Source organism: Polypterus senegalus, chromosome 3, assembly GCF_016835505.1.
Source record: "Polypterus senegalus isolate Bchr_013 chromosome 3, ASM1683550v1, whole genome shotgun sequence".
NCBI classification, from domain to species: Eukaryota; Metazoa; Chordata; class Cladistia; order Polypteriformes; family Polypteridae; genus Polypterus; species Polypterus senegalus.
Genome location: NC_053156.1, coordinates 227,792,569 through 227,813,348, shown reverse-complemented (window position 1 = coordinate 227,813,348; position 20,780 = coordinate 227,792,569). Strand labels below are relative to the sequence as shown.

At 39.7% G+C, this 20,780-nt stretch overlaps 1 protein-coding gene across 1 annotated transcript in view; it reads right to left on the bottom strand.

The window, feature by feature from the left end:
- Nucleotides 1-615: 615 nt before the first annotated feature.
- LOC120525952 (SAM pointed domain-containing Ets transcription factor) overlaps nucleotides 616-20,780 on the bottom strand; it is a 48,688-nt gene continuing 28,523 nt past the window's right edge. Inside the window, exons 3-6 of the mRNA XM_039748685.1 lie at nucleotides 12,812-13,009; nucleotides 11,729-11,776; nucleotides 11,075-11,215; nucleotides 616-4,970 (exon numbers count right to left, since the gene is read on the bottom strand). Of these exons, the coding sequence (XP_039604619.1) occupies nucleotides 4,792-4,970; nucleotides 11,075-11,215; nucleotides 11,729-11,776; nucleotides 12,812-13,009 (566 nt within the window). The 3' untranslated portion in view covers nucleotides 616-4,791. The remainder of the gene's footprint in view (nucleotides 4,971-11,074; nucleotides 11,216-11,728; nucleotides 11,777-12,811; nucleotides 13,010-20,780) is intronic.

The window sequence follows — 20,780 nt, the reverse complement described above, 5'->3', positions numbered from 1 at the left end:
TTTTGCTGTCTTAAGCTATTATTATGAAATGCTTTCTGAGGAATGCTTCCATCAGAGCATCCATTCGCTGTTGTTGACTCCTGCTCTCTGCATATGATTACTGTTGTCCCTCTCGGATTTATTCCACAGCACCTCCTAATATTTCTTCCTAATTCCAAAATTCAAAAAGTGAAACACTTTTACACCTTGTCTTATGTTGAGGGGGCTACTTGTGTTCCAACATATTCTCACACAGGTCCCCCTCTCACATACATTTGTGTCTCTTTGGACCCTGAACTCACCAGTGGTGTTCAGAGAATGGTGGTCTGTTTTTTTGATGTTTCAGAGCATATGTGCTGTAGAAAAAGTGAAGCAAGTGAGTCATCCTTCTTTATGTACTACAGAAGACACGGGTGCACCATCTGTAACTCACAGTGGTGGGCATGCAGTCAGCAGACATTCTGATCGTCCCTTTGCTCCATTTCCTTTTTCTGTTTTTTTTCAGTGCATTTATACACAACATATGCTTGAAACGACAATACATCCCTCTGGAGCAGAAAACACCAGGGTAGGAGACGGATGAGTTAAAGCAAAGAAAAAATAAATAACAAACACATTTTAGGCAGCAAAAAATTGTTCAATTTTTTTCTTAAAAACTACAATGCATTTTCTTTTTTTTAAATATATACATTTTAACAAACAAAACAAAGATCACAACATTATAATAGGATTCATAAAACTTGAGTACAGGGCAGTGGAATCTTCATGGCAAACACTTCAATAATTGTACAAAAGTCAGGCACACTTAATGTTAGTGGTTGTCCGTGGGGACTCGTTTTGAAGACGTTTGAAGGCAGTTTTAGAGCAGACTACAGTGGAGAAGACTTGGCAGTGACAGATGACGTGATGGCACATGATCAATTGGAAAAGCTACCTGCTCTGTGAATGAGTGGCATTAGTGCACCCAATCTGCTCTAGAGCATCATTCATCATACACACCTACACTTGAAGAGGCCAACAGAGGTTGCACATTCCCAGTCCCCCCAAAATCTCCCACAGAATTGTAAGAGCCGAGAGTTCTAATTGTAACGATGACAGAAATACCAGCATGCTGTTGTTTTAGTTGCTGCTGCAGATGGCAATGTTATGAACTGAGTTTTGATATTATGGCCCATAATGCACCTAAAGATATTGTCTAGCTTGATCCAATTTCTGCTCTCATCAAAACTGGCATATTCACTCACGATTCATTGAATGATTTTAAAGAACTAATTAATCAACACACTTCTTTAGAATTTGTGTGAAAAATCTACATCAATAGAGGAAGAACGCAGAAACCTGACGCAGACAGACCAGGTTGGGATTGAAATCCTGAAGATCAGATGACGCCATCCACATTTACTCTTGTTTGGGTATATTTACACTGTGATGATCCTTGGTCTTCTCGTCAAATACAAGCAATGTTATCCACATTTGTCTTATTCTTTATTGGGTGCGAGTATCGGAAGATAATTCAGTGTTGGGAACTGTTTGCTGATTGTGGTATGCGTCAGTCCAAGTTGTTTCCGTATTTTCTTTAACGTTAGTGTCGGGGAATGCTGTTCAGAGCAAAAAGAAATTGGGATGGGGAAGCTTTGTTCATTTTTGGCAATTTTTTCAGATTTATTTTACGAACAGGTACTGAAAGAAATATGAACTATGGGAACAGCTTAGCTGGTTTATTATTTCAGATTCAATATTCTTAAACGCAACACTAATTGCAGCTAGTCTTAATATAAATTTGAATTGCAATTATCTATACAGTATTTTTGAAATTTAACACAGCCATGTACTAATTATTAATATTTCAGGGTTCGATGATAAGGGTCACGTTGGTTTTTGACCCGTGTATTTGATTATGTCTTCCATTTTATGTGCTAATATTCTTTTTATGTTATGCCATTTCTTATCCCTGTGGTTTACGCAGGTGCTTAACTAATCTTGCAGGGTTACATGAGTGAAGCAAGCCCTTGCATGCTCACCCTAAGATCACTATGATCTGGCATTCATTTTTATATTTTTACAGTTTCTCCTTGCTCCATTCATTTGCAGTGGGGGGTTTAGAGGTCAATGAATCTGGTCTTCACCTTGGTTTTGGAATCAGAAGGATTTTTAATAGTGTTGCAAGGTAAATACGTTCTCTTGCAGGGTCATCTTTTTTCTCATTATAGTGTTTATAATTTTGATTACCTGTAATTTCCCAGTGACTTCTTACACAGACATCACCAGTGCAGTGACTAACTAGAGGGGACCCAAAAATTCCCAAAATTGATAAAAAATATATAGATATTATACAACATGCAGCAATTCTATTTTAGTCAACGTCAAAATACTTCCCTTGAGATACAATACGCTTTGTCCCGGCGCTTCTTCCATTCCTGGACACATTTCCTGTACTCATTTTTTATTACTGTGTCTACAGTCGCTTGCGATTTTTTTCTACAGTAGCAAATTGTCTTCCCTCCAGTCTCAATTTTAATTACAGGAACAAAAAGAAGTCAGAAGGAGTGAGACCCGGTGAATGGGGTGTGGTTGCACATTGTTTTTGGTCTTTGATTGACAGTGTGGTGTTTGCTGTCATGGTGCTGCGGAGTGTGAAGGTGCAGTTTTCCTCACATCACTGCGTCAGATGATATTTTCCTGATGCTTTCCCACAGACGCTTCAGCAGTTCAGTGTATTGTTGCTGATTAACAGTCTGTTCATTGGGAAACTCTTTATTAACAAATCTGTCAATTTGCAAAGACGTGATCATCATTGTTTTGATGTTCAATATGACCTGATGTGCTTTTTTTGGCTTGGTGAAAAAAACACAAAAGTCACACACACGATTGCAGAATAAAGGTATGCAGGCACCAATGCCACTTGGAGAACTGATTAACAAAACTGTAGGTGTACGATACGTAGCAGCAGAGTCGATGATAGGATTATACTACTTATGTGCTATTGTCTGATTGATCCCCATCATACAAAACACAAGTGCTCATCATCCAAGTTTGTGGATACAACCTAATATGTTATTGTTGGAGCATTTAAAATAATTAATGGTTTTTAATTTTTTTCCACCCCTTGACTAAACAGTTTTTTCATTGTTCTGCTTTCTGACATTCTTGTAACAATTCTTTATGTATAATTCTAGTCTCTTATTCTCGGCTGGGATTAGTAATCTTAACTGGTCTTTCCAGTTTTGACTTTTGGCTAGTTATTTTTTTATGATCTATCTTCTGATTCCATCTCTATCCAAAATGACTGCTTCCCTGTGCAGTCGGCACAAAGATTGCTGGTTTGCTTCATTAGAGTTTTTCATACTGGTACTTGTTTGGTCTCCCTCTTAGTCTTAGAACTTAAGAGGTTAAGTTGCACATTCTGCTGCCTTTTGTTTTTGCACCATACCTGCTGTGAATTCAAACTGAGGAAGAAAATAGTGTGAAACTTTTGGGAAGTGCATTGAGATAGTGAGATGATACAGTCAGAGTATAAACAGGATGAAAACATTCTGGGCAGTGATGGCTCTTTTAGACACCACTTCTCCATCCTGGTACTGTCCCAGTGCTATCAAGCCACAAATTTAATAGTTCAGCCTTACAAATGTGAGCACATGAATCCTTCTACAGGGTATATGGCCAGTCCTGTAATGTCTGGATTTGGTGTGTAAAAGTGTGATTGTGTTTGTGACCTCACGTCCAGCATGTCAGCCACTTCTCCTACCTGTGCTATGATGCATGGATGGGTTTCTCAGATGTTGACAATGAAAGGCACTATAAGAATAGCAACATCCTTCTTGTCTAAAGTGTCACACCTCTGACTGTTGGGGCTGCTTTGATAGATTGCCAGTTGAAATGTTAGTATGGTAGGCAGGCTGTACCCACATAACCCCAATAGGGCGGTCACACAAACTCTCAAGTTTAGTGTTGGCAAAACAAGAAGACGGATTAAGTTCAATGATGCCGAGGGCTTGTTTTGCCATATTCTCACACATAGTTAAAAGGATACCTCTGTTTATTTTAGCAAAGCTGTGCCTATTTCCAGTGTTAGCCAGTGAAAAGAAAACAAGTGCTGTCAAAAAAATCAAAACTAACAAAAACACAAACCTGGCCTGTTTTCTTTAAAGGTTGCCTTCCGCTGAATAAAGTGCATGAAACCAAAAGCTGTATTTCTAATGTACTTTCACGCTTGAGTGAAAGCCAAAGGCCTCATTGTAACAAAATTGTGACAAGTCCACACCCAGTGCCAGAACACACGCTCCATGACTAAAGTCACTTTGGGAAGAACTGGATGACGAGGTTCACTGGCCACCCTGTGGGCTACAGGGATCCCGTATATATGACACAAGAGATCCAATTCCTTCATCTCAATGGAGACGCCTCTCCTATCCTTTCCTAAAGAGTTCCTTGAACACGAGTAAAGGGAGGAATAAAGGGATCAGGCGGCTGCATGGTAGGATTCAGCAAGCTTCTTCAGTTTCCACTTCTTGTCTCATCTTGTCTTTTGGTTTTAAAGAAAGCCAAAGCAGCTTCAAAACTTCATTGGTAACAAAAAAGAAACAGTCAACAAAACTGGCAGTAAAAAATATGAAAATATTAAACAATACAAAAACAGTCATTTTTCTGATGTTCCAAAACTTGTACTGAAAAGTCTGGCTTTGAGTTGGATTGGGGCTGTGGGGGTTAATCCCTGGCTAGCTGAGAAGTTGTGACAGTCTGTCACATTCTACCACCCTGCCTGGTCCATGTGCAGGGCATGCTCTCTTAGTTCCTGATGCTTTCCCTGAGTTTTCATACGGGATGGACAAACTGGTAGACCAGCCTCTGAGAGACATCTGGCTTGCGGATGATGCCCTTCTTATAGTACTGCCGGATGGAGCGGCTCAGCTTGTCATAGTTCATGGCTGGACGGTTCTTACGGATTCCCCAGAGGCGGGCCACTTGAGCAGAGTCCTCAATTTTGAAGATTCCTGAAAAGAAGAGAATAATGAATGTGTGATGGACAATACTTGGCTGGTCATTAGTCATACACTGATCACTGATAAAAAAAATGGTGGCTTAACTCACTGCCCACCTACTAAGATATCAATGTAGTAGTCATGTTCACATACAAGCAAACTATAGTTTATACTAGTGGTTCTCAAACTGTGGGGCTATCTAATACAGAGTTAGATAAATGTCGATAAAAGTAAAGTAGGTATAATAAAATACGCATCTATGATATATCATTAATTAAAAAAGAACAAATTGGTATTAGTGGGCTCCTTTCAAAAAAACGTTAGGGAGGCATGATTAAAACTGTTATGAAAACTCGGGTCGCAAATACTTAAAGGTTGAGAAATGCTGGTTTATACATTGCTTCCACCTCAAGATTATTAACAGCTGTGATTTATAGTTGAGTTGTCTCCAGATGAGAGGTATCACTGGAACTTAACTGCCTAGCTTGTGCTTTTCAGTTCACTACTGGCTGCAATGCATTTCACAGGAACTCCAATGTCATCCCATGTGGTGTGGAGTCTTATTCTCTGTGGTAATTTTGACAGATTGGTGCATGACACAAGCGAGCAATCAGTTTTTCAAGCAAGTTTACTATTATTTAGAACCTTTTTTGACAATCTTACACCTGCACAAGTTTTTCCTGGGGGTACTTTGGTTTTCTTCCTCTATCCTGAAGATGTGTGTGTTTAATAAACTGGTGAGTCCAAACTGGACTTGTGTGAGTGTGTGCATGAGTGAGCAAACTGAGGGACTGGCACAAGGCTGGAACCAATTCTAGCTGGGACACAAGTCAAGTGCTTGATCCTGTTGTGATCTGTACCTATATTACATTTTTATGGGATTTCCTGAATGGATTTATCCAAACTACATATCCACTGATCTAGAGGTTATAGAACACAAGGATCACATTTTTCTCATTATTTTTTTTCGAGTGAAAATTGAGAAAGTTTATGCTACAACAGTATCTTTGTTTTCTATGGCACTGCTGTTTTGGGGTGTTTTCCATTTCCATCTGCTGTCATAGCATTCTCCCACAATTCCATAGGGTTTGCACCACCTGTGACGTCATCAGAGTGACGGCTTAAAGATCGATCCAAACATCTCCAAAGTATCTGAGTTTTACGGATAGTACGAGGGTTGTTTGATAAGTTTGGTAAATTTCTATGAGATGGGGCCACAAGTCATTTGGTGATGTCATGGCTAGCAGGTGTCACTCTCCAAACTAGGTCAGGGCAAACTTCAGCCAGAAGCGATGTGTTGGTTATGTTCTACAGACATTTGAAGCGATTTTTTTCCAAAAAAACTGTGTTTAACTTGCTTTTTTACCATACTTATCAAATGACCCTCATACTTACATTAACAACTTTTTAACTCTTTAGATCCTTTTCACTCCATATTGTTTTGATCTATTGCTAGAAGTATCTGACTACTGATTTTTGATTACATTTCCAGGGTGTTTGAAAGATTGCGACATTAGCTTGACTTTCTGTCAACGTGTATCTCTCCCAAAAAAATGTGCTGTCTAAACCCTAGTCACCTCTAGGCAGATTGGTGACACTGAGGCTAGGAATTTGCACTGGCAATTGGAAGGTTGCTGGTTCGAATCCCGTAAACGCCAAAAGTGACTATACTCCGTTGGGCCCTTAACCTACAATTGCTCCATCCTGAGTATGACATTAATCTGCATCCAGTCCTGCATGTAGGCCGTCCAACCTGCAGGGAAAAACCTGGGGGTTGGTGGCAGAATTGGCACTTCAGCTGCCATAAAAAATGTCACAGTGGTTCCATTCCATCTGAACTTGTGTGGTGCTGAGGTGTCACAAGTTGTATGGCTGCACTTAGGTCCCAATCTGGGATACAGAGTTGGTTTGTCATGTGGTGGGTGCAGCAATGTGCTCCTAACCTCTCTCTCTCTAAACCCTAGTCAGTATAGGTCCACTCACGTACACACTCACATTGACACTCACAATGGGCCAATGCAGGGGCAACAACTAAAGGGAAGCAGTCAGCGGTTTCTCTATTTTTTTAAAGCATAAATGACTCCTTTTTGTATTGTGAAATGATTCAGCTGTTTTCTTGTAAATCGTCTCAATAGAACATTGCAGTGGCATCACTGGTTTGGTATTGACCTGGTGGAAATTCAAAATCTCAAGAATCACCACAGGAATCACCTGATCATATACCAGCTTAACACTGCACCACTCTATTGAGTACTTTTGCAATTAAAAGGCAGAGGGTTTTGCCAGTTCCCCCTTTGCGTAACAAACAGTACACCTTTTTTCATTTTGGGGAGAAGAGCACAGTACCTGGAGAAGAACCCATGCAGAAACATGAAGAAGATACAAACTCTGTCACCTTAATTTAGGGTTGGTCACGTTGTTACAGTTGTCTTTTGTAATTAGTGTCAATACCTGTTTGTAACTTTCATTATTTCTGTAAATAGTAAAGAGTCTGAATAGGTTTTGTAAGCCTACGGGCTGCCTGGCTAACAGGCCCAATGAGAGCTAAGAGAAGGTGGGGCTGACCATACCTGTGAAGGAACAGCAGCAAAAGGATGAAGAAAGAACCGTGCCAGAGATTAAGTGGAAGTCGCTGGGTCAAGGGACAAACTACTCCATCTAGAGGAAGCCATCAGGTTCATTTTTGCAGAAGGCAAATGTGGATCTCTTTCCATTTCTATGGTGAATGTGGGAAAGGACCTAATGGACATGTGTTACGAGATGGTGGTGACAGAGATTTCCCTGGATTAGAGGTATGGCTCAGCAAAACCCTCACAATAACAAACATTAAGGAAATGTTAATGTTTTTGATGGACATTTAAAGGACTTTTTTTATTCAGATAACTCCTCAGTATAATTGTTATTTGTATATTAGTAGCTTATTTGCTGAGTGTTTTGTATTGTAATCAATATGTGCTGGGAGTGCGTTTCAGTACCGGAAATTGTAAATCGTTGATTCAATTGTTGTGTGTATTTTTCATATTATTTGCAATAACAAATCTTCATTTTTTATATTTATTCATTTGTTAAATTTGCTTCTGTACTTGCTGTGTGTCTGTTAGGAAGGTCGTGTTGGTCGCTTTCTCTCTGTGGATCATTTGTTCATTTTTTTTTCTGTAGCTCTAGGGATCTGTAGTGCATATTATAATTGTTCCACCTCAAGCTGGAAAAAGTCAGGTCTTAGTGGGGCTACCCACCAAATCTGTACAAGTAGAAGCCCATTACTGCTACTGAACAAATTATTTCTCAAACAACAGTTCTGTGCTTCATTTTACTTGAAGAAATACATTTTTGCATCTATTACTCACCCCATGTCATTTATAGTGATGGCTGTGAAAAATGTTTAATCATGTCCTCATGGAGAACAGAGATAATAGAATTCCCTAAACAATGAGCTTGAACAGGGGTCAAGGTTAAAACTATCTAAATGCTCTTGAAAGTAGCTAGTATAGCACAATTCAAATACCAAGTATCCTGTCGTATGCTCAAATGTGTTAATTTGCTAAAGTATTATTAAATAAACCATTTCTGGAAAGCCCTTGAACTGAAGACCCTCTTCCCGTCTCAATAATTGATTAAGAGGCTTACACATTGCCTCCTATCCCTGATTCTTCATGTGCTCCACAGTTTCTGGCTTTTTCATCAGCAATTTGTGAAACTGCAACAGTGACTTGGCCTTCTGCTTGTTGAGTCACCTTGGATGTGTTCAGATTCAAGGAATTCCTTTTAACTTTTAATCTCTCCTCAGATGTCACTCAGTAATAATGATATCATGTGGAGGACCAATGAGTGAGCTATCACTGAATGAGAGGGAGGCAGCTCATCAATTCAAAAGTTCAAGCCTGAGTGAATGTGCTTTGTTGTGTATGACAGCATTACCTGGAAGAGGTTTATCCTTGAAGAGGTTCATTTAACAATATCTTAGTAAATACTGTATTTGCATACTTGGATACCTGACAATTGGGTTTCCTGTTGTAATTGTAGATATTTAAGTACAGTTTTCAAAATGTGCTATTGTTCAGGCAGGGTAATTATCTGAGTGCATTGTATCAGCAACTTTTTCATCCATGTTCTCTATGAAAATGGGAGATTAAAAAATTCTCTCCATTATCAGTACAAATAACATGGAGTGAGGGACAGATAGAAGGGTTATCACTTAGGGATGGGGGGTTTATTTAACTTACTAAAATTCTGAACCTGTATTTGGTTCTTTTAGCTGTAAACATCTGTATTCATTGTTTTTGGTCCCATCTACACTCACGTATATGTTTCTCAAGTATTTCTTTTAATGAAATATTTGGAAAGAAATGAAAGAGAAAAAAGTGAAGGACTGAGAATTATCAATCTGCTCAGTGCCACAAATCTTTTGGATGACATCCTCAGAAAGGGAAAATCTATAATATAAGAATGTCCTGAGGTGGCAGAATGAAGACACTAACAAGCCATAAAATTAGCTAACAAGTTCTATTATGCTCCTCCGCATCGAGAGGAGTCAGATGAGGTGGCTCGGGCATCTGATCAGGATGCCTCCTGGACGCCTCCCTGGTGAGGTGTTCCGGGCACGTCCAACCGGGAGGAGGCCCCGGGGAAGACCCAGGACACGCTGGAGGGACTATGTCTCCCGGCTGGCCTGGGAACGCCTTGGGATTCTCCCGGAAGAGCTGGAAGAAGTGGCCGGGGAGAGGGAAGTCTGGGCCTCTCTGCTTAAGCTGCTACCCCCGCGACCCGACCTCGGATAAGCGGAAGAGGATGGATGGATGGATGGATGGATGGTTCTATTATTGGAAAGGAACGACTTCCAATAATGCAATTGGGCAGGAATAAAACATGAAGCCACCATGGCCATCCAGAATTGAATTTGAGAACCCTGATTTAGAGTCACAACTTAACCTAAAAAGCATTTGACTGTGGGAGACTGGAGTCACTGCATTTGTACCTAATAAGAGAGTTTGAGGACCATGTAAACAGTTTTTACATATAACATCTACTGACAAAATAAAGGAAATACCTGATTATCTAAGGAATACAAGCTGTGTTTAAAGCAGGTGCATCTCCACTGGCGTGGCCATTGGAATAATTAATCAATGTCCTGTCATGCTTAATACTGGACTGACTCGGGTTTACATTAAGTTGACTACCATGGTTTGAAGAAGGAATCTCAGTGACTGGTGCAGATGCTTCATTAATGGAATTTGCACATCTGGGTGGAACAGATGCCAAAATGATGTTGATGTTGAAGTCAGGTAGGGGAAGTATAAACAAAAAAACTTGCTCCTAGAATGGGATGTCCATGTATCGACTTCTGGTTCAAAAAATTCTAGATCATTTACCTGCAACTGTCAATCTAAAGTGTAAACGGGAGGTTTCATTAAGTAGTGGAAAAAACATCCCACCGAGGGTTTGTTATTGTCTTGTACCAGATGTCTCAAAATTAAGCTGAGTGAAAGTCAGTCATTGTCCAACCCACTATATCCTAACACAGGGTCACGGGGTTCTGCTGGAGCCAATCCCAGCCAACAGCGGGCACAAGGCAGGAACAAACCCAGGCAGGATGCCAGCCCACCACAGGGCACACACACACCCACACACCAAGCACAATTTAGAATCGCCAATGCATCTAACCTGCATGTCTTTGGACTGTGGGAGGAAACCGGAGCACCCAGAGGAAACCCATGCAGACACAGGGAGGACATGCAAACTCCACGCAGGGAAGATCTGGGAAGCGAACCCGGGTCTCCTTACTGCGAGACAGCAGCATTACCACTGCGCCACCGTGCTGCCTGCTGAGTGAAGGTGAGTATGCAAGATGCATGAATGAATCATGCCCTAGTTGTTAGGTCCCCCCCCACCACCAAAAAAGTAGTACAATGATTTGATGACCTTCACACTTATGTCTTGCACCCTTAGCCATCTTACTATGAGGAGACATGAGTCTTAACCAAAGATATTAAAAACAATGAATGTGTTTTAATTCAACTTTGATTGCCCTTACAGGCAATAACAATTTGATGTTTAACAACTAGCACAGCATTGACCGTGGTCCCGAAATTAGATTTGTAAAGTGTACTGGGACTCACCTTTCTCCTTATTCAACCAACGAATGCATCGACCATAACTGTGTGGCTTCAAAAGCAGCTCCTTCAGGAATTGCCACAAGTGAATCGGCTGCCCCGAACAGGAGGAGTCTGCTTCTGTTGATGCCCACAATTCATCAATACCTGAAAAAGATCCCAAGAATGATGTGATGACCCTCTTTTACTTAAGTTTGTTTAGAGGAGTACAAACCATGCTATTGTATGAGCAGAAGATTCCAGTGCATCGTTTGTGCAAGAACTTCTGCATTTATGAGGCAAACAAAGAATGTACATGGATGTGCCCACTCCGCAGAGCTGGTTCCTGCCCTCCATCAAGTATTGCCAGGATAGAGACTGGTTCTCCATAACTGTTACGTGACTGAGATGGGTGGATGGATGTAATTTCTTCTAGGAAACAGTGACTGATGCACGCAGAAAAATGTGCATAACAAGAACTTGCCACCCAGTTGGGGTTGGACAGACAAACCACATCAAGTAGCCACTTGTCCTTCAACTACACAACCATTATGTATCACATCTGGGCTTTCTTATGTTTTTAAGTGCATTATTTTTAATTTAACATCACCACCTGCTGGCAACTTAAAGGCATGACATTTGAGGCCCAGAGACAGTTCCAAAACCAAACCAAAAACTCACCATTGTACTTGATGTCTCCTGGTGATGTCCTTTCTTTCATCCACGCAGCTGGAAAATAAATTAAAAAAAAAAATGAAGTTAGGGAGAGAAGCAATTAGAGCATAGAGGCCTTCTGTATCTTGTTTGATCTCATCTTGTTTTACAAGACAGATGGGCACATCACATTTACATAATGCATACAAAATAGTCTAAATAGAGTTAAAATGTAGTCTGCTATTGGAATATTAATGGTTTTACACAATTTTGTACTTTTATTTGTGCCTGCATAGTGCATGAAGGTGACATAACATCATCACCACCTTCATGGTCACCTTGACTACCAGGATGGTGAAGTGATTTGTGTCCCGGGCTCAAGTACTAGACCTGGTTGCTATCTGAGTAGAGTCTGCATGTTCGCCCCATGTCACTGTGAGCTTCCCTTCCTTATTTCCACCAATTTCTGCAGGCTAGGTTGATTGGAACTCTAAATTAGAGTAAACTCTGGAATGAAGTAGTATCCCATTGACATTTAATTTCCAACTAGTTACCCAGTCTTGCAAGCATAAGCTGTACTTCTCCTCAACCCTAAATTGCAGGACAAGAGTTTCTGAATATTTCTCTCATTATCTTATGGACATACTTAGATAAAAACACTGTTAAAATCCATGCATGCCATAAAGTGACTTAATCTATCTATCTATTTCATGTGTGTGTGTATATATACACTGTATATACATATATATGAAACGCAAGTATTGTGAGTTGGAGAACCATATCATTGAATGACCACCGTTAAAAAATGGGAACTCCTGGTCATGCAAAATCAATTAGTTAAAAATTGCACAGAGAGATGGAACCTTCTTTTAGGGTGTTAGCAGACTCCCTTATGTTAATGGATGGACCTGTTAGTGCCATGTAACTAATTCTGAGATACTTGTGGCACTTCATAGTATTACAAAGTCTACAAAGAGGAGAAGATTCTTGTACACAAATTTCTATGAAGGACAATGCTAAATTGCTTAAATCACAATGTGCCAAAGGCTTATTCTAAACACTAGGTGGGATGCCCCTAAGGTAAGGTAGTTCAAAGATCTGTATGCTTACCTGACTTCCATATGTCAAGATGGGCATACAACACATCTCCAGAGAGCAGGGACCTTTGTCTGAACTCATCCTCTGTCATGGCACAGATATCCTTGCCACTCAAATCCTGGAAGAACTTGCCCACCTGTGGAAGTCTATAGAGGTGCTCTGTCCACAGCACCCACTTCTGAACATTGCCAGGATTCCAGTCCATTGGATCTGGAGAGAGAGAGAAGAGGAGAGCTTGTGAATACTTCTGGTATTACGTAACAGGACCACAAGAGTAGTCTGTACCATTTATGCATTTATTTGCAGTTGAACTAGACCAAGCAGCAAGGGCAGGGTACCCAATTATATATGTGCCCATATTAATATTAATAGCCTCTGGCAAATGCCTATATAAACTCAGCAGAGAACAGAGTCGTGCTAAGAATAAAGATGCCAGCTGTTGATGCTACTAGTATAAGGTAGGTAGATCATCCTTATTCTGAAATGTGGCGCCTTGTCTTACTTTATCTTTGAGTAAGCAAACCATACAAGGTAGGCTTTTCTAAATTTTTACACATGTTTCTTATTTATTAATTGTTGCAAGTCTTTCCTTCCAGGCCAGTGATGAATGTCTCTTTAGAAGCTGATAAAATAAAAAAGTGCATTTCAATCTCTCTATTGTGCTAACATCCCAAGTAAACTGATGGCAGGTGCTAAATAAGCCCAATATTTTTAAAGTTCAGTTGACCCCATTGTTTTATTCTTGCCTAGTTTTCCATTCATAGTCCAGAAGTTCTAATTGTTTCAACTTCTTATATTGTAAAGTTGGTAATTCTATTGTAACTGGCTTTTCGACATGTGGAAAAGTTACTATATAAAAATCCAGTACACTAAGGCATTTACTGTAGATGGAGCCTTTTCATAAATAGTGTGATCACGTCCATTGTGGTGTTCATGTGTAACTTGTAAGTGTGCTCTATGATGGACCTGCATTGAGCCCCATGCAGCAGAGAACTGGCACTGGCCATCTGTGACCTGAAGTGCATAGGCAGGTCAGCATATGAATGGGAGGGTTCATTTATGCTACAAAATGACATTCAGCTCCTTCCTCATCTTTCCAGGACCTGGAGTCCGTTTCATGGTTAGGCTAGGCTTACTAAAATGACTTTCACATACAGTAGTTTTAGTTTCAATAAACATTTAGCCACCAGATGGAGCTGTTCTGCCAAGGAAGCTGCTCTTCACAGGGGCTTTGGAATGACGTGTCCTTTGGAAGGCGAAGCACACAACAGCATAATCTTACAAGTCAATGAGACGCTTGGATTATTTTTCCAGTAAATACAGGAAAGTGATTCTGTTAAATAGGTGGGAAAAGTCCTTTCATGAAATGAGTGCAACAGTATACATTGACAAAAGTCACCTGTCATCTCTGTTGTTACTATGTGTCTAATGTATTCTGCACCCATGAAGTAAGGGCCTCCCACCTCCACCCCTTCCCTTAGGACCTTTAAAATTATTTAAACAAACACTCCATATTTATGTAGAAAGAAGTCATTAGGTTTCTTTACTTAAGGTGGAGTGCTTCACTTGCTTTAAATACATGTTGTTTGGAAATATTCTCACACAGATATGTGTAAGGTAGGAATTCAACAGAGAAAGCTATACAAATATATGCAAATATTGCTTTAATAAAACAAATGCAAGGAGGAGAGAAAGTAATGTGACAAGCACATAAAGTGTCAAAACAAAGTCACCATGCGTCACAATGCCAGGCTGTACAGTTAGTCCATTTCTAACTCAAATGACAGCATTGCTCTCTAAACACCACTTGCCTTCCGTTCTCTCCCCCCAGTTCACCGATTAACTCTGCTTTCTCTTTTTCACCCCTTGCTCCAGGTCACATTTTAACAAGAGGCACTCTTTAGACAACACCTCAGATTAATTTATGGAGCCATCCCCACAATCATATCCAAGATCAGAGACACTCTGCAAAATGTTAGAGCTTGCCAGGTCACAGTGCTCTCTGGTGGCTCCTGCAATCATTTCACCCCATTGCCTGCTCTGATTGTTAAATACTGTAGATGGGTCAATGCCCTCAAATTAATTAAACTATCTTTGAACACCTCAACTAGAATATTCAAACAATATTGACAAGGACATGCTATTTGGCCCATCAGTCCTATCCACCTAATTACTCCAAAACAACATCAAGTCCATTTTTGAAGATCCCCAGAGTCCTAATGTCTGCCACACTAATTTATTCCATGTGTCTATAGTTCTCTGACTAAAGAAGCACATTCTAACATTTGTGTGAAATCTACCCTTGACCAGTTTCCATCTTTGTCCTTGCTTTCTTGTTGAAGAACTTAAATTATAGAAGTAACTACTGTACTTATCTACTATGCTAATTCCCATTATAATTTGAAAATCTTGGCTCTTGCAATTTCTTTTATTTTTTTGCAATTTCTTAATCTCCATTTGCATAAACCTGAAATGTTTGGTTCCTTCAACCTTTCTTACTATCTCAAACCTTAGTTCATAGTGTCAGGTTGGGACCACTTCTGTAGCTTACCTCAAAGATTTACAGAAATGATGCACTAGGGTCACAGACTATTTGGAAGTTGGAAATTATGTCAAAGAGAATCAGTTAACCAGAGTTGTTGGATGGTCAAAGGTTGTGAAGAGGAAAGAAAACAAGAAGAAAGGAAATCTAAACCCATAGTCAAGGTAAGGTTGTTAATGAAGATAAGGAGGTTAGAGAATCGTAATCATGGTATCAGCGAGAAGTTGCATGTTGGTTAGCACACACAAGTAAGAATTACACTGTAATCAGTACACATGACAATAATGACCCTATAAACCTTCAAATAAAACACAGCTGGCATATGCTAGAGTACATAAAGAAAACAACTATTGAAAATCAAGATTCGAAATATGAGAGTGGCTAAAAGAGTCTGAAGATCATGTCAAAGCCTTACATTCTGATGTTTCTTTCCTTTTACAATTGATTGTGATCTCTCCATCCACCATAAAAAAAATATCCTCACACTGTTCCACTCCATCTGAACTAGTGTAGTGCTGAGGTGTCACCTGTTACATGGCTGCACTCAGGTCCTAATCTGGATCCTGAGTTGGTTTGTTGTGTGGTGGGTGCGGTAATGCACTGTATCAGTGTGTGCTCCTAACCTCTCTCTCTCAGTAAATGGAAGTGACCAAACATCATAGGCAATATCCGTAAAAAACTCATCTTGGTCAACAAACCTGCAAGCTGACCTCAGGGGACTGACCACCCCAGTATGATACTGTAATGGGCTCCATCAATCCCACCTTTCTCTCGCCATGGTGCTCCCAGAGATTTCTGCTACAGCACTGACTTTACATTTCCCATGCCTGAGCCATGCTAGAATTTGACTAGGTTTGGACCTGCGGACCTTGTGGTTATAATTTTTCATAATTTGTATGCATTTGTTATTTAATACAATTTCTTTTTCAAGCTTTACAAATGATAACCTATTGTTATTATGAGGGGTAGAGCACATAACAGTATGTGATGTTATTGTGGCCTTATAAGAAGAGTTCTTGTTTACCGTCTCAACATTCTTTTAGATCAGAAAGGCATTCAAATGAAATATACAGTACAGTAATAGAGTTCCAAAAGTAATTAGCATTAGGGATTTTTCAAGATGTGCCTGACAATGCTCAAATGCTCAGTGTCGTAACTGGTAGAACAACAGGTTGTCTGAAACCTTAATTAAAAATGGTGTTACATTACTCATTCAAGTGTTCATTCTTGAGTTAGAGAAAGTTATTTTATCAGTGTGCGGTGACTGAATTTCTTAGAAGTATTTTGATTTACATTTTTCTTAATCTTATGAATTTTACAGCTTGGTATTTAATTATTTACATGTATTTAATTAGTTAAAATATTTTCACATTCCTTCGTGTCACCATGTTGCATTTTTAATGGGTGCCGCTATTTTGCTATGTAACCACAGCATTGCTGGTTAGGATGAGTGGCATGTGACATCATCAATGCGATGTGTCATTCATTTCCTGGTCATCTAAAAACGTTGTTCAGTTATTAATTCCTCAGTAATAAGACCTTGAGGCATAAATTATTGCTTGCCTTTTATTGCCTTTGACTTCTATTTTAATTTTAGTAAAACATATATCTGACTTCCAAGTAATGAACTTGGCATAAACGTTGACTAGCCTCACCTTCTGGTTACTCAATCATTAAAACGCTGTTTCCTTCTCTGAGTCAGAATGCAAAGTAAGAAAGCAGCATGACTGACATTCACACACAACTTCAACACGTACAGTATATGGAGATGCTTGTGTGTCAGAATCAAAAGAGAGGACCACCAACATCACCATTCACCAATATACTGTTCACCCCAGAAATTAAAAATAAAAAATTATTGAGGTCATCAGAAAGAACTGCCATGTAGCAATCAGACAAATGAAAGAGTCCACAGAGCAATTCATGGCAGTTTCCAGACAGCATGGAATTCAACTGCATGGAGAACCACCAAGCTTGAGAAAACTGGCAAAATGCAACAATCAAGACTGAAATTTGGGAGAAAATTATTTAAAAAAGTGCTTAGAATTGATTGTTATGTAATAATTTTCTTTTTGTATCTTTATTGAATTGCACAATTAATATTTTCAATACTTTTGGTATAACTCTTAATATAGGATTGACTTTTAAATTGAAATTAACTTTTCTGTATCCTCTCTGTTCTGACTGCACAGTATTCTTATTCTCCACCTGTAGACTGAGGTCTGCTCTTTACAACACTGTGTTTTCTTGGAGGTCTAAATGTTTGTTGCCACTCAAAACCAAGATGTCTACAATCTTTATGAACAGATTGTGATATAAATGATCAGGGGTTAGGTGCATTGGCGATTCTAACTTGTCCCTAGTGTGTACTTGGTGTGTGGGTGTGTGTGCCCTGTGGGGGGCTGGCGCCCTGCCCAGGATTTGTTTCCTGCCTTGCGCCCTGTGTTGGCTGGGATTGACTCCAGCAGACCCCTGTGACCCTGTGGTTTGGATATAGCGGGTTGGATAATGGATGGATGGATGGAGACATCAAAGGTTTTGGGCAGCCACCTATATATTATATCCTGGCTGCAAATGGGTAAATTTGTTTGAGTTGTTTTCAGCTCAGAGTCCAAAACAGAAGTGTCTCATAGGGGTAAAGATGGCGGTTTTAAAGATCACCGGAAGTGATGTCATGATAGGTGCCAGAAAATGGAAGTGACATCATCATGGGTGCCGGAACCCGTTGGGATTTCCCGTGAATGTTCTGCAGAGGATTGAGAGAGAAAGTCCGTGCACCTCGCCACCCCCTGGTCTGGCATGGAACTATCACTATTCAGGCCTATTAGCTGCCTCCCATTCGCACGTGTGTGACAAGATGAATAAGACTATGACTGGCTGTGCCTATCCACATGCACTGATATGTAAAGGGGCACACCCATTGCCAGTTTGGGCCTTCTTATAATATCTTAGCCTTCTAATCTCCTGTGCTAAATGAACTCCCCTTTTATCCCTAACTCTCCTTACCAGTCAAGCATACCAACTGTGTATATGAGAGGTGAAAAAAACTCCTTCAGAATGACACAAGGCGTGAAAATGAACTTTCTGCATTTAGAAAGTGGAGAGTCATTCTAAAAAGCATCTTCCTGAGGAGCTAACATAATTTGTACAGACCCCAAAGATGATTGTATTCAGGTCTAGAAGTAAAGAAAGTAAGAATGCAGTGCTGCAAATGTGAAGGGAAGCTTTCACCACGGTGTAATAAAGGCCAGGCTAGCATCATCTGGCAGGTTACTGCCTTTTCATTAGCCATACATCCTCTCAAGAGTCAGGCTAGTGTGTGGCCAGCAAGTAATTTATACGTGAGAAGGGCAACATAAGTTTGGAGCAGCTATACAGCGAAATTGCCAGTGTTAAATAACTCTTATAGTGTTAAAGTATGTGCTGGCAAGAAAAAGAAAAGAAATGCAGTGTCTTTATTGCTGAAGTAACAATAAACAAATGTGAATACTTGAAAAATAAAAGAGTACAACAGGAAAACAATGTGAAATGGGAACATTAAAAACACCTTGCAGTCCTTCTGTGTGACCACCTTTTGCAGCCACCACTGCTCAACACGTCTGCCATGCAGAGCCAATGAGCCTCTAAATCTATATAGTAGTCAGATATCATGCTATTCCTACAAGGCTTGACAAATTTGATGGCCGTTGGCAGACAGAGGGTCACATCTGTGTATGATACAATCAAGGAGTTAGGTAGGAGTGAGGAGAGCTTAGGAGAGGGAGAATGGACTGGCCATCCCTAATTCTGCAGTTCCTTTATTATTTTTCATTTAATCCACTGCAGAAAGCTACATTTAAATTTTATCAAATTCCTTTCATTCATTCTTCTGTCAGCTTCCAAACATCTGTCATTGTCCACCTGTAATCTGCAGCTGTTGCAGGGAGTGCATTATAAAGTGAGTTTTGAGTGTTTTTCAGTATATTTGAGTGTTTTTGTACAGTATATTGCATCACTTTTGTTTAATACTGTATATTGACTTAATGGTATTATATTTTAATGCACCTTTTCAATAAAAATATCTCTCTGCTTTCCTCCCCAATATGCAAAGACTCTACTATTAAGAAAATAAAATTGATCTGTCACTACATTTTTAGTTGAAACAGCAAAAGAGGTGCTTAATATGAAGACTTCATACTGTAAGTGGTGTGTTTAAAATCCCAGCACTAACCTAAACAAAATGAACAAAATCAGTGGCCTTTTTGAAAATCCCGCAAGGATTTGCTTCACTCACTAGCCTCTCTGTGCTTGTTGTGGGTACCTATTTATAAAACCAGGGAGAACAAAAGAATGCCACAATGCTAAAAACCCATATATCATCTGTCATGAGACTGATATTAAAGAGAATCATATTTTATAAAGTATTAGATGTCATGCAGTACTCCCTGGAAATGACCTTCTGTGAGTTTTATCAGTACATCAGTTATGACCCTTTACATTTTTTAATCACTCCTATTTATTTTAATCACTTTCAAAAATTTCATGACACACCTTGCATAAATTAAAAAGATGAAGAGCACAAAAACAAAACCATGTCCAAAGTGTATGCACAAAATGCTCAAGGAAAGAAGGCACATTGTGAAATAAAAATATGTGGGAGAATGTCATGAAGATGCTGTCTGGTTCAGTAATGTAGATTAGAAAATCTGATTTTGCAGAGTGTCAAAGAGGTGTAGTGCTTAGGGTCACTGCCTCACATTTCTAGAGTTTTCAGTTCCTCACCTTGTCACTGACTGTGTCAAGCTTGCATGTTCTCCTTGAGTGCACAGGTTTTTCACTGGCTATTTTGTCTTTCCCTCCCTTATCCCAAAGTAGTACATGTTATTTTAACTGGTGGTCTTAAATCAGTCCAATATCAGTGTGTGCATGAAAATGAAAGAAGCTCCTGTGAGAACCTGCAGTTCAAAAGGCTTGAAAAAAGAATCAGCAAACAGATCAGGAGTTGAGAAGATACAATGAGTAAGTTTACCTCACTTAATAAAAAGATTCCTACTCCAATCAAAATACAAGGCAAAAATTTGTAGCCAAAAGGCCAAAACAAAAATGTCACATTTCTATTAACTAGTAAGCAGATCCTTAACAAAATAAATCACAAACAGGCAGTCTTATTGCATGTATCCAACGGCCTGAAAGCTGCCAGTAGTGTGCCGCCATCTTATATAGTAAATACACAATGAAGTTATGAGCACATGCCCGGTTACGAGAGCTGGAGCGGAAACAAGACTGGTGCAGCCACGGAGACAACAGGAAAATCGCCATTATTGTGAGAGAAAAAATGCAACGTAAAATGTAATACTGAAAAATAACATTTGGAAATAATCTCAAACGTAGGCTCACAATAGTTTATTTTATGCACCTAACGCTACCAGAAAGGGCTAAGGGGGCTTTCACACCTACAGC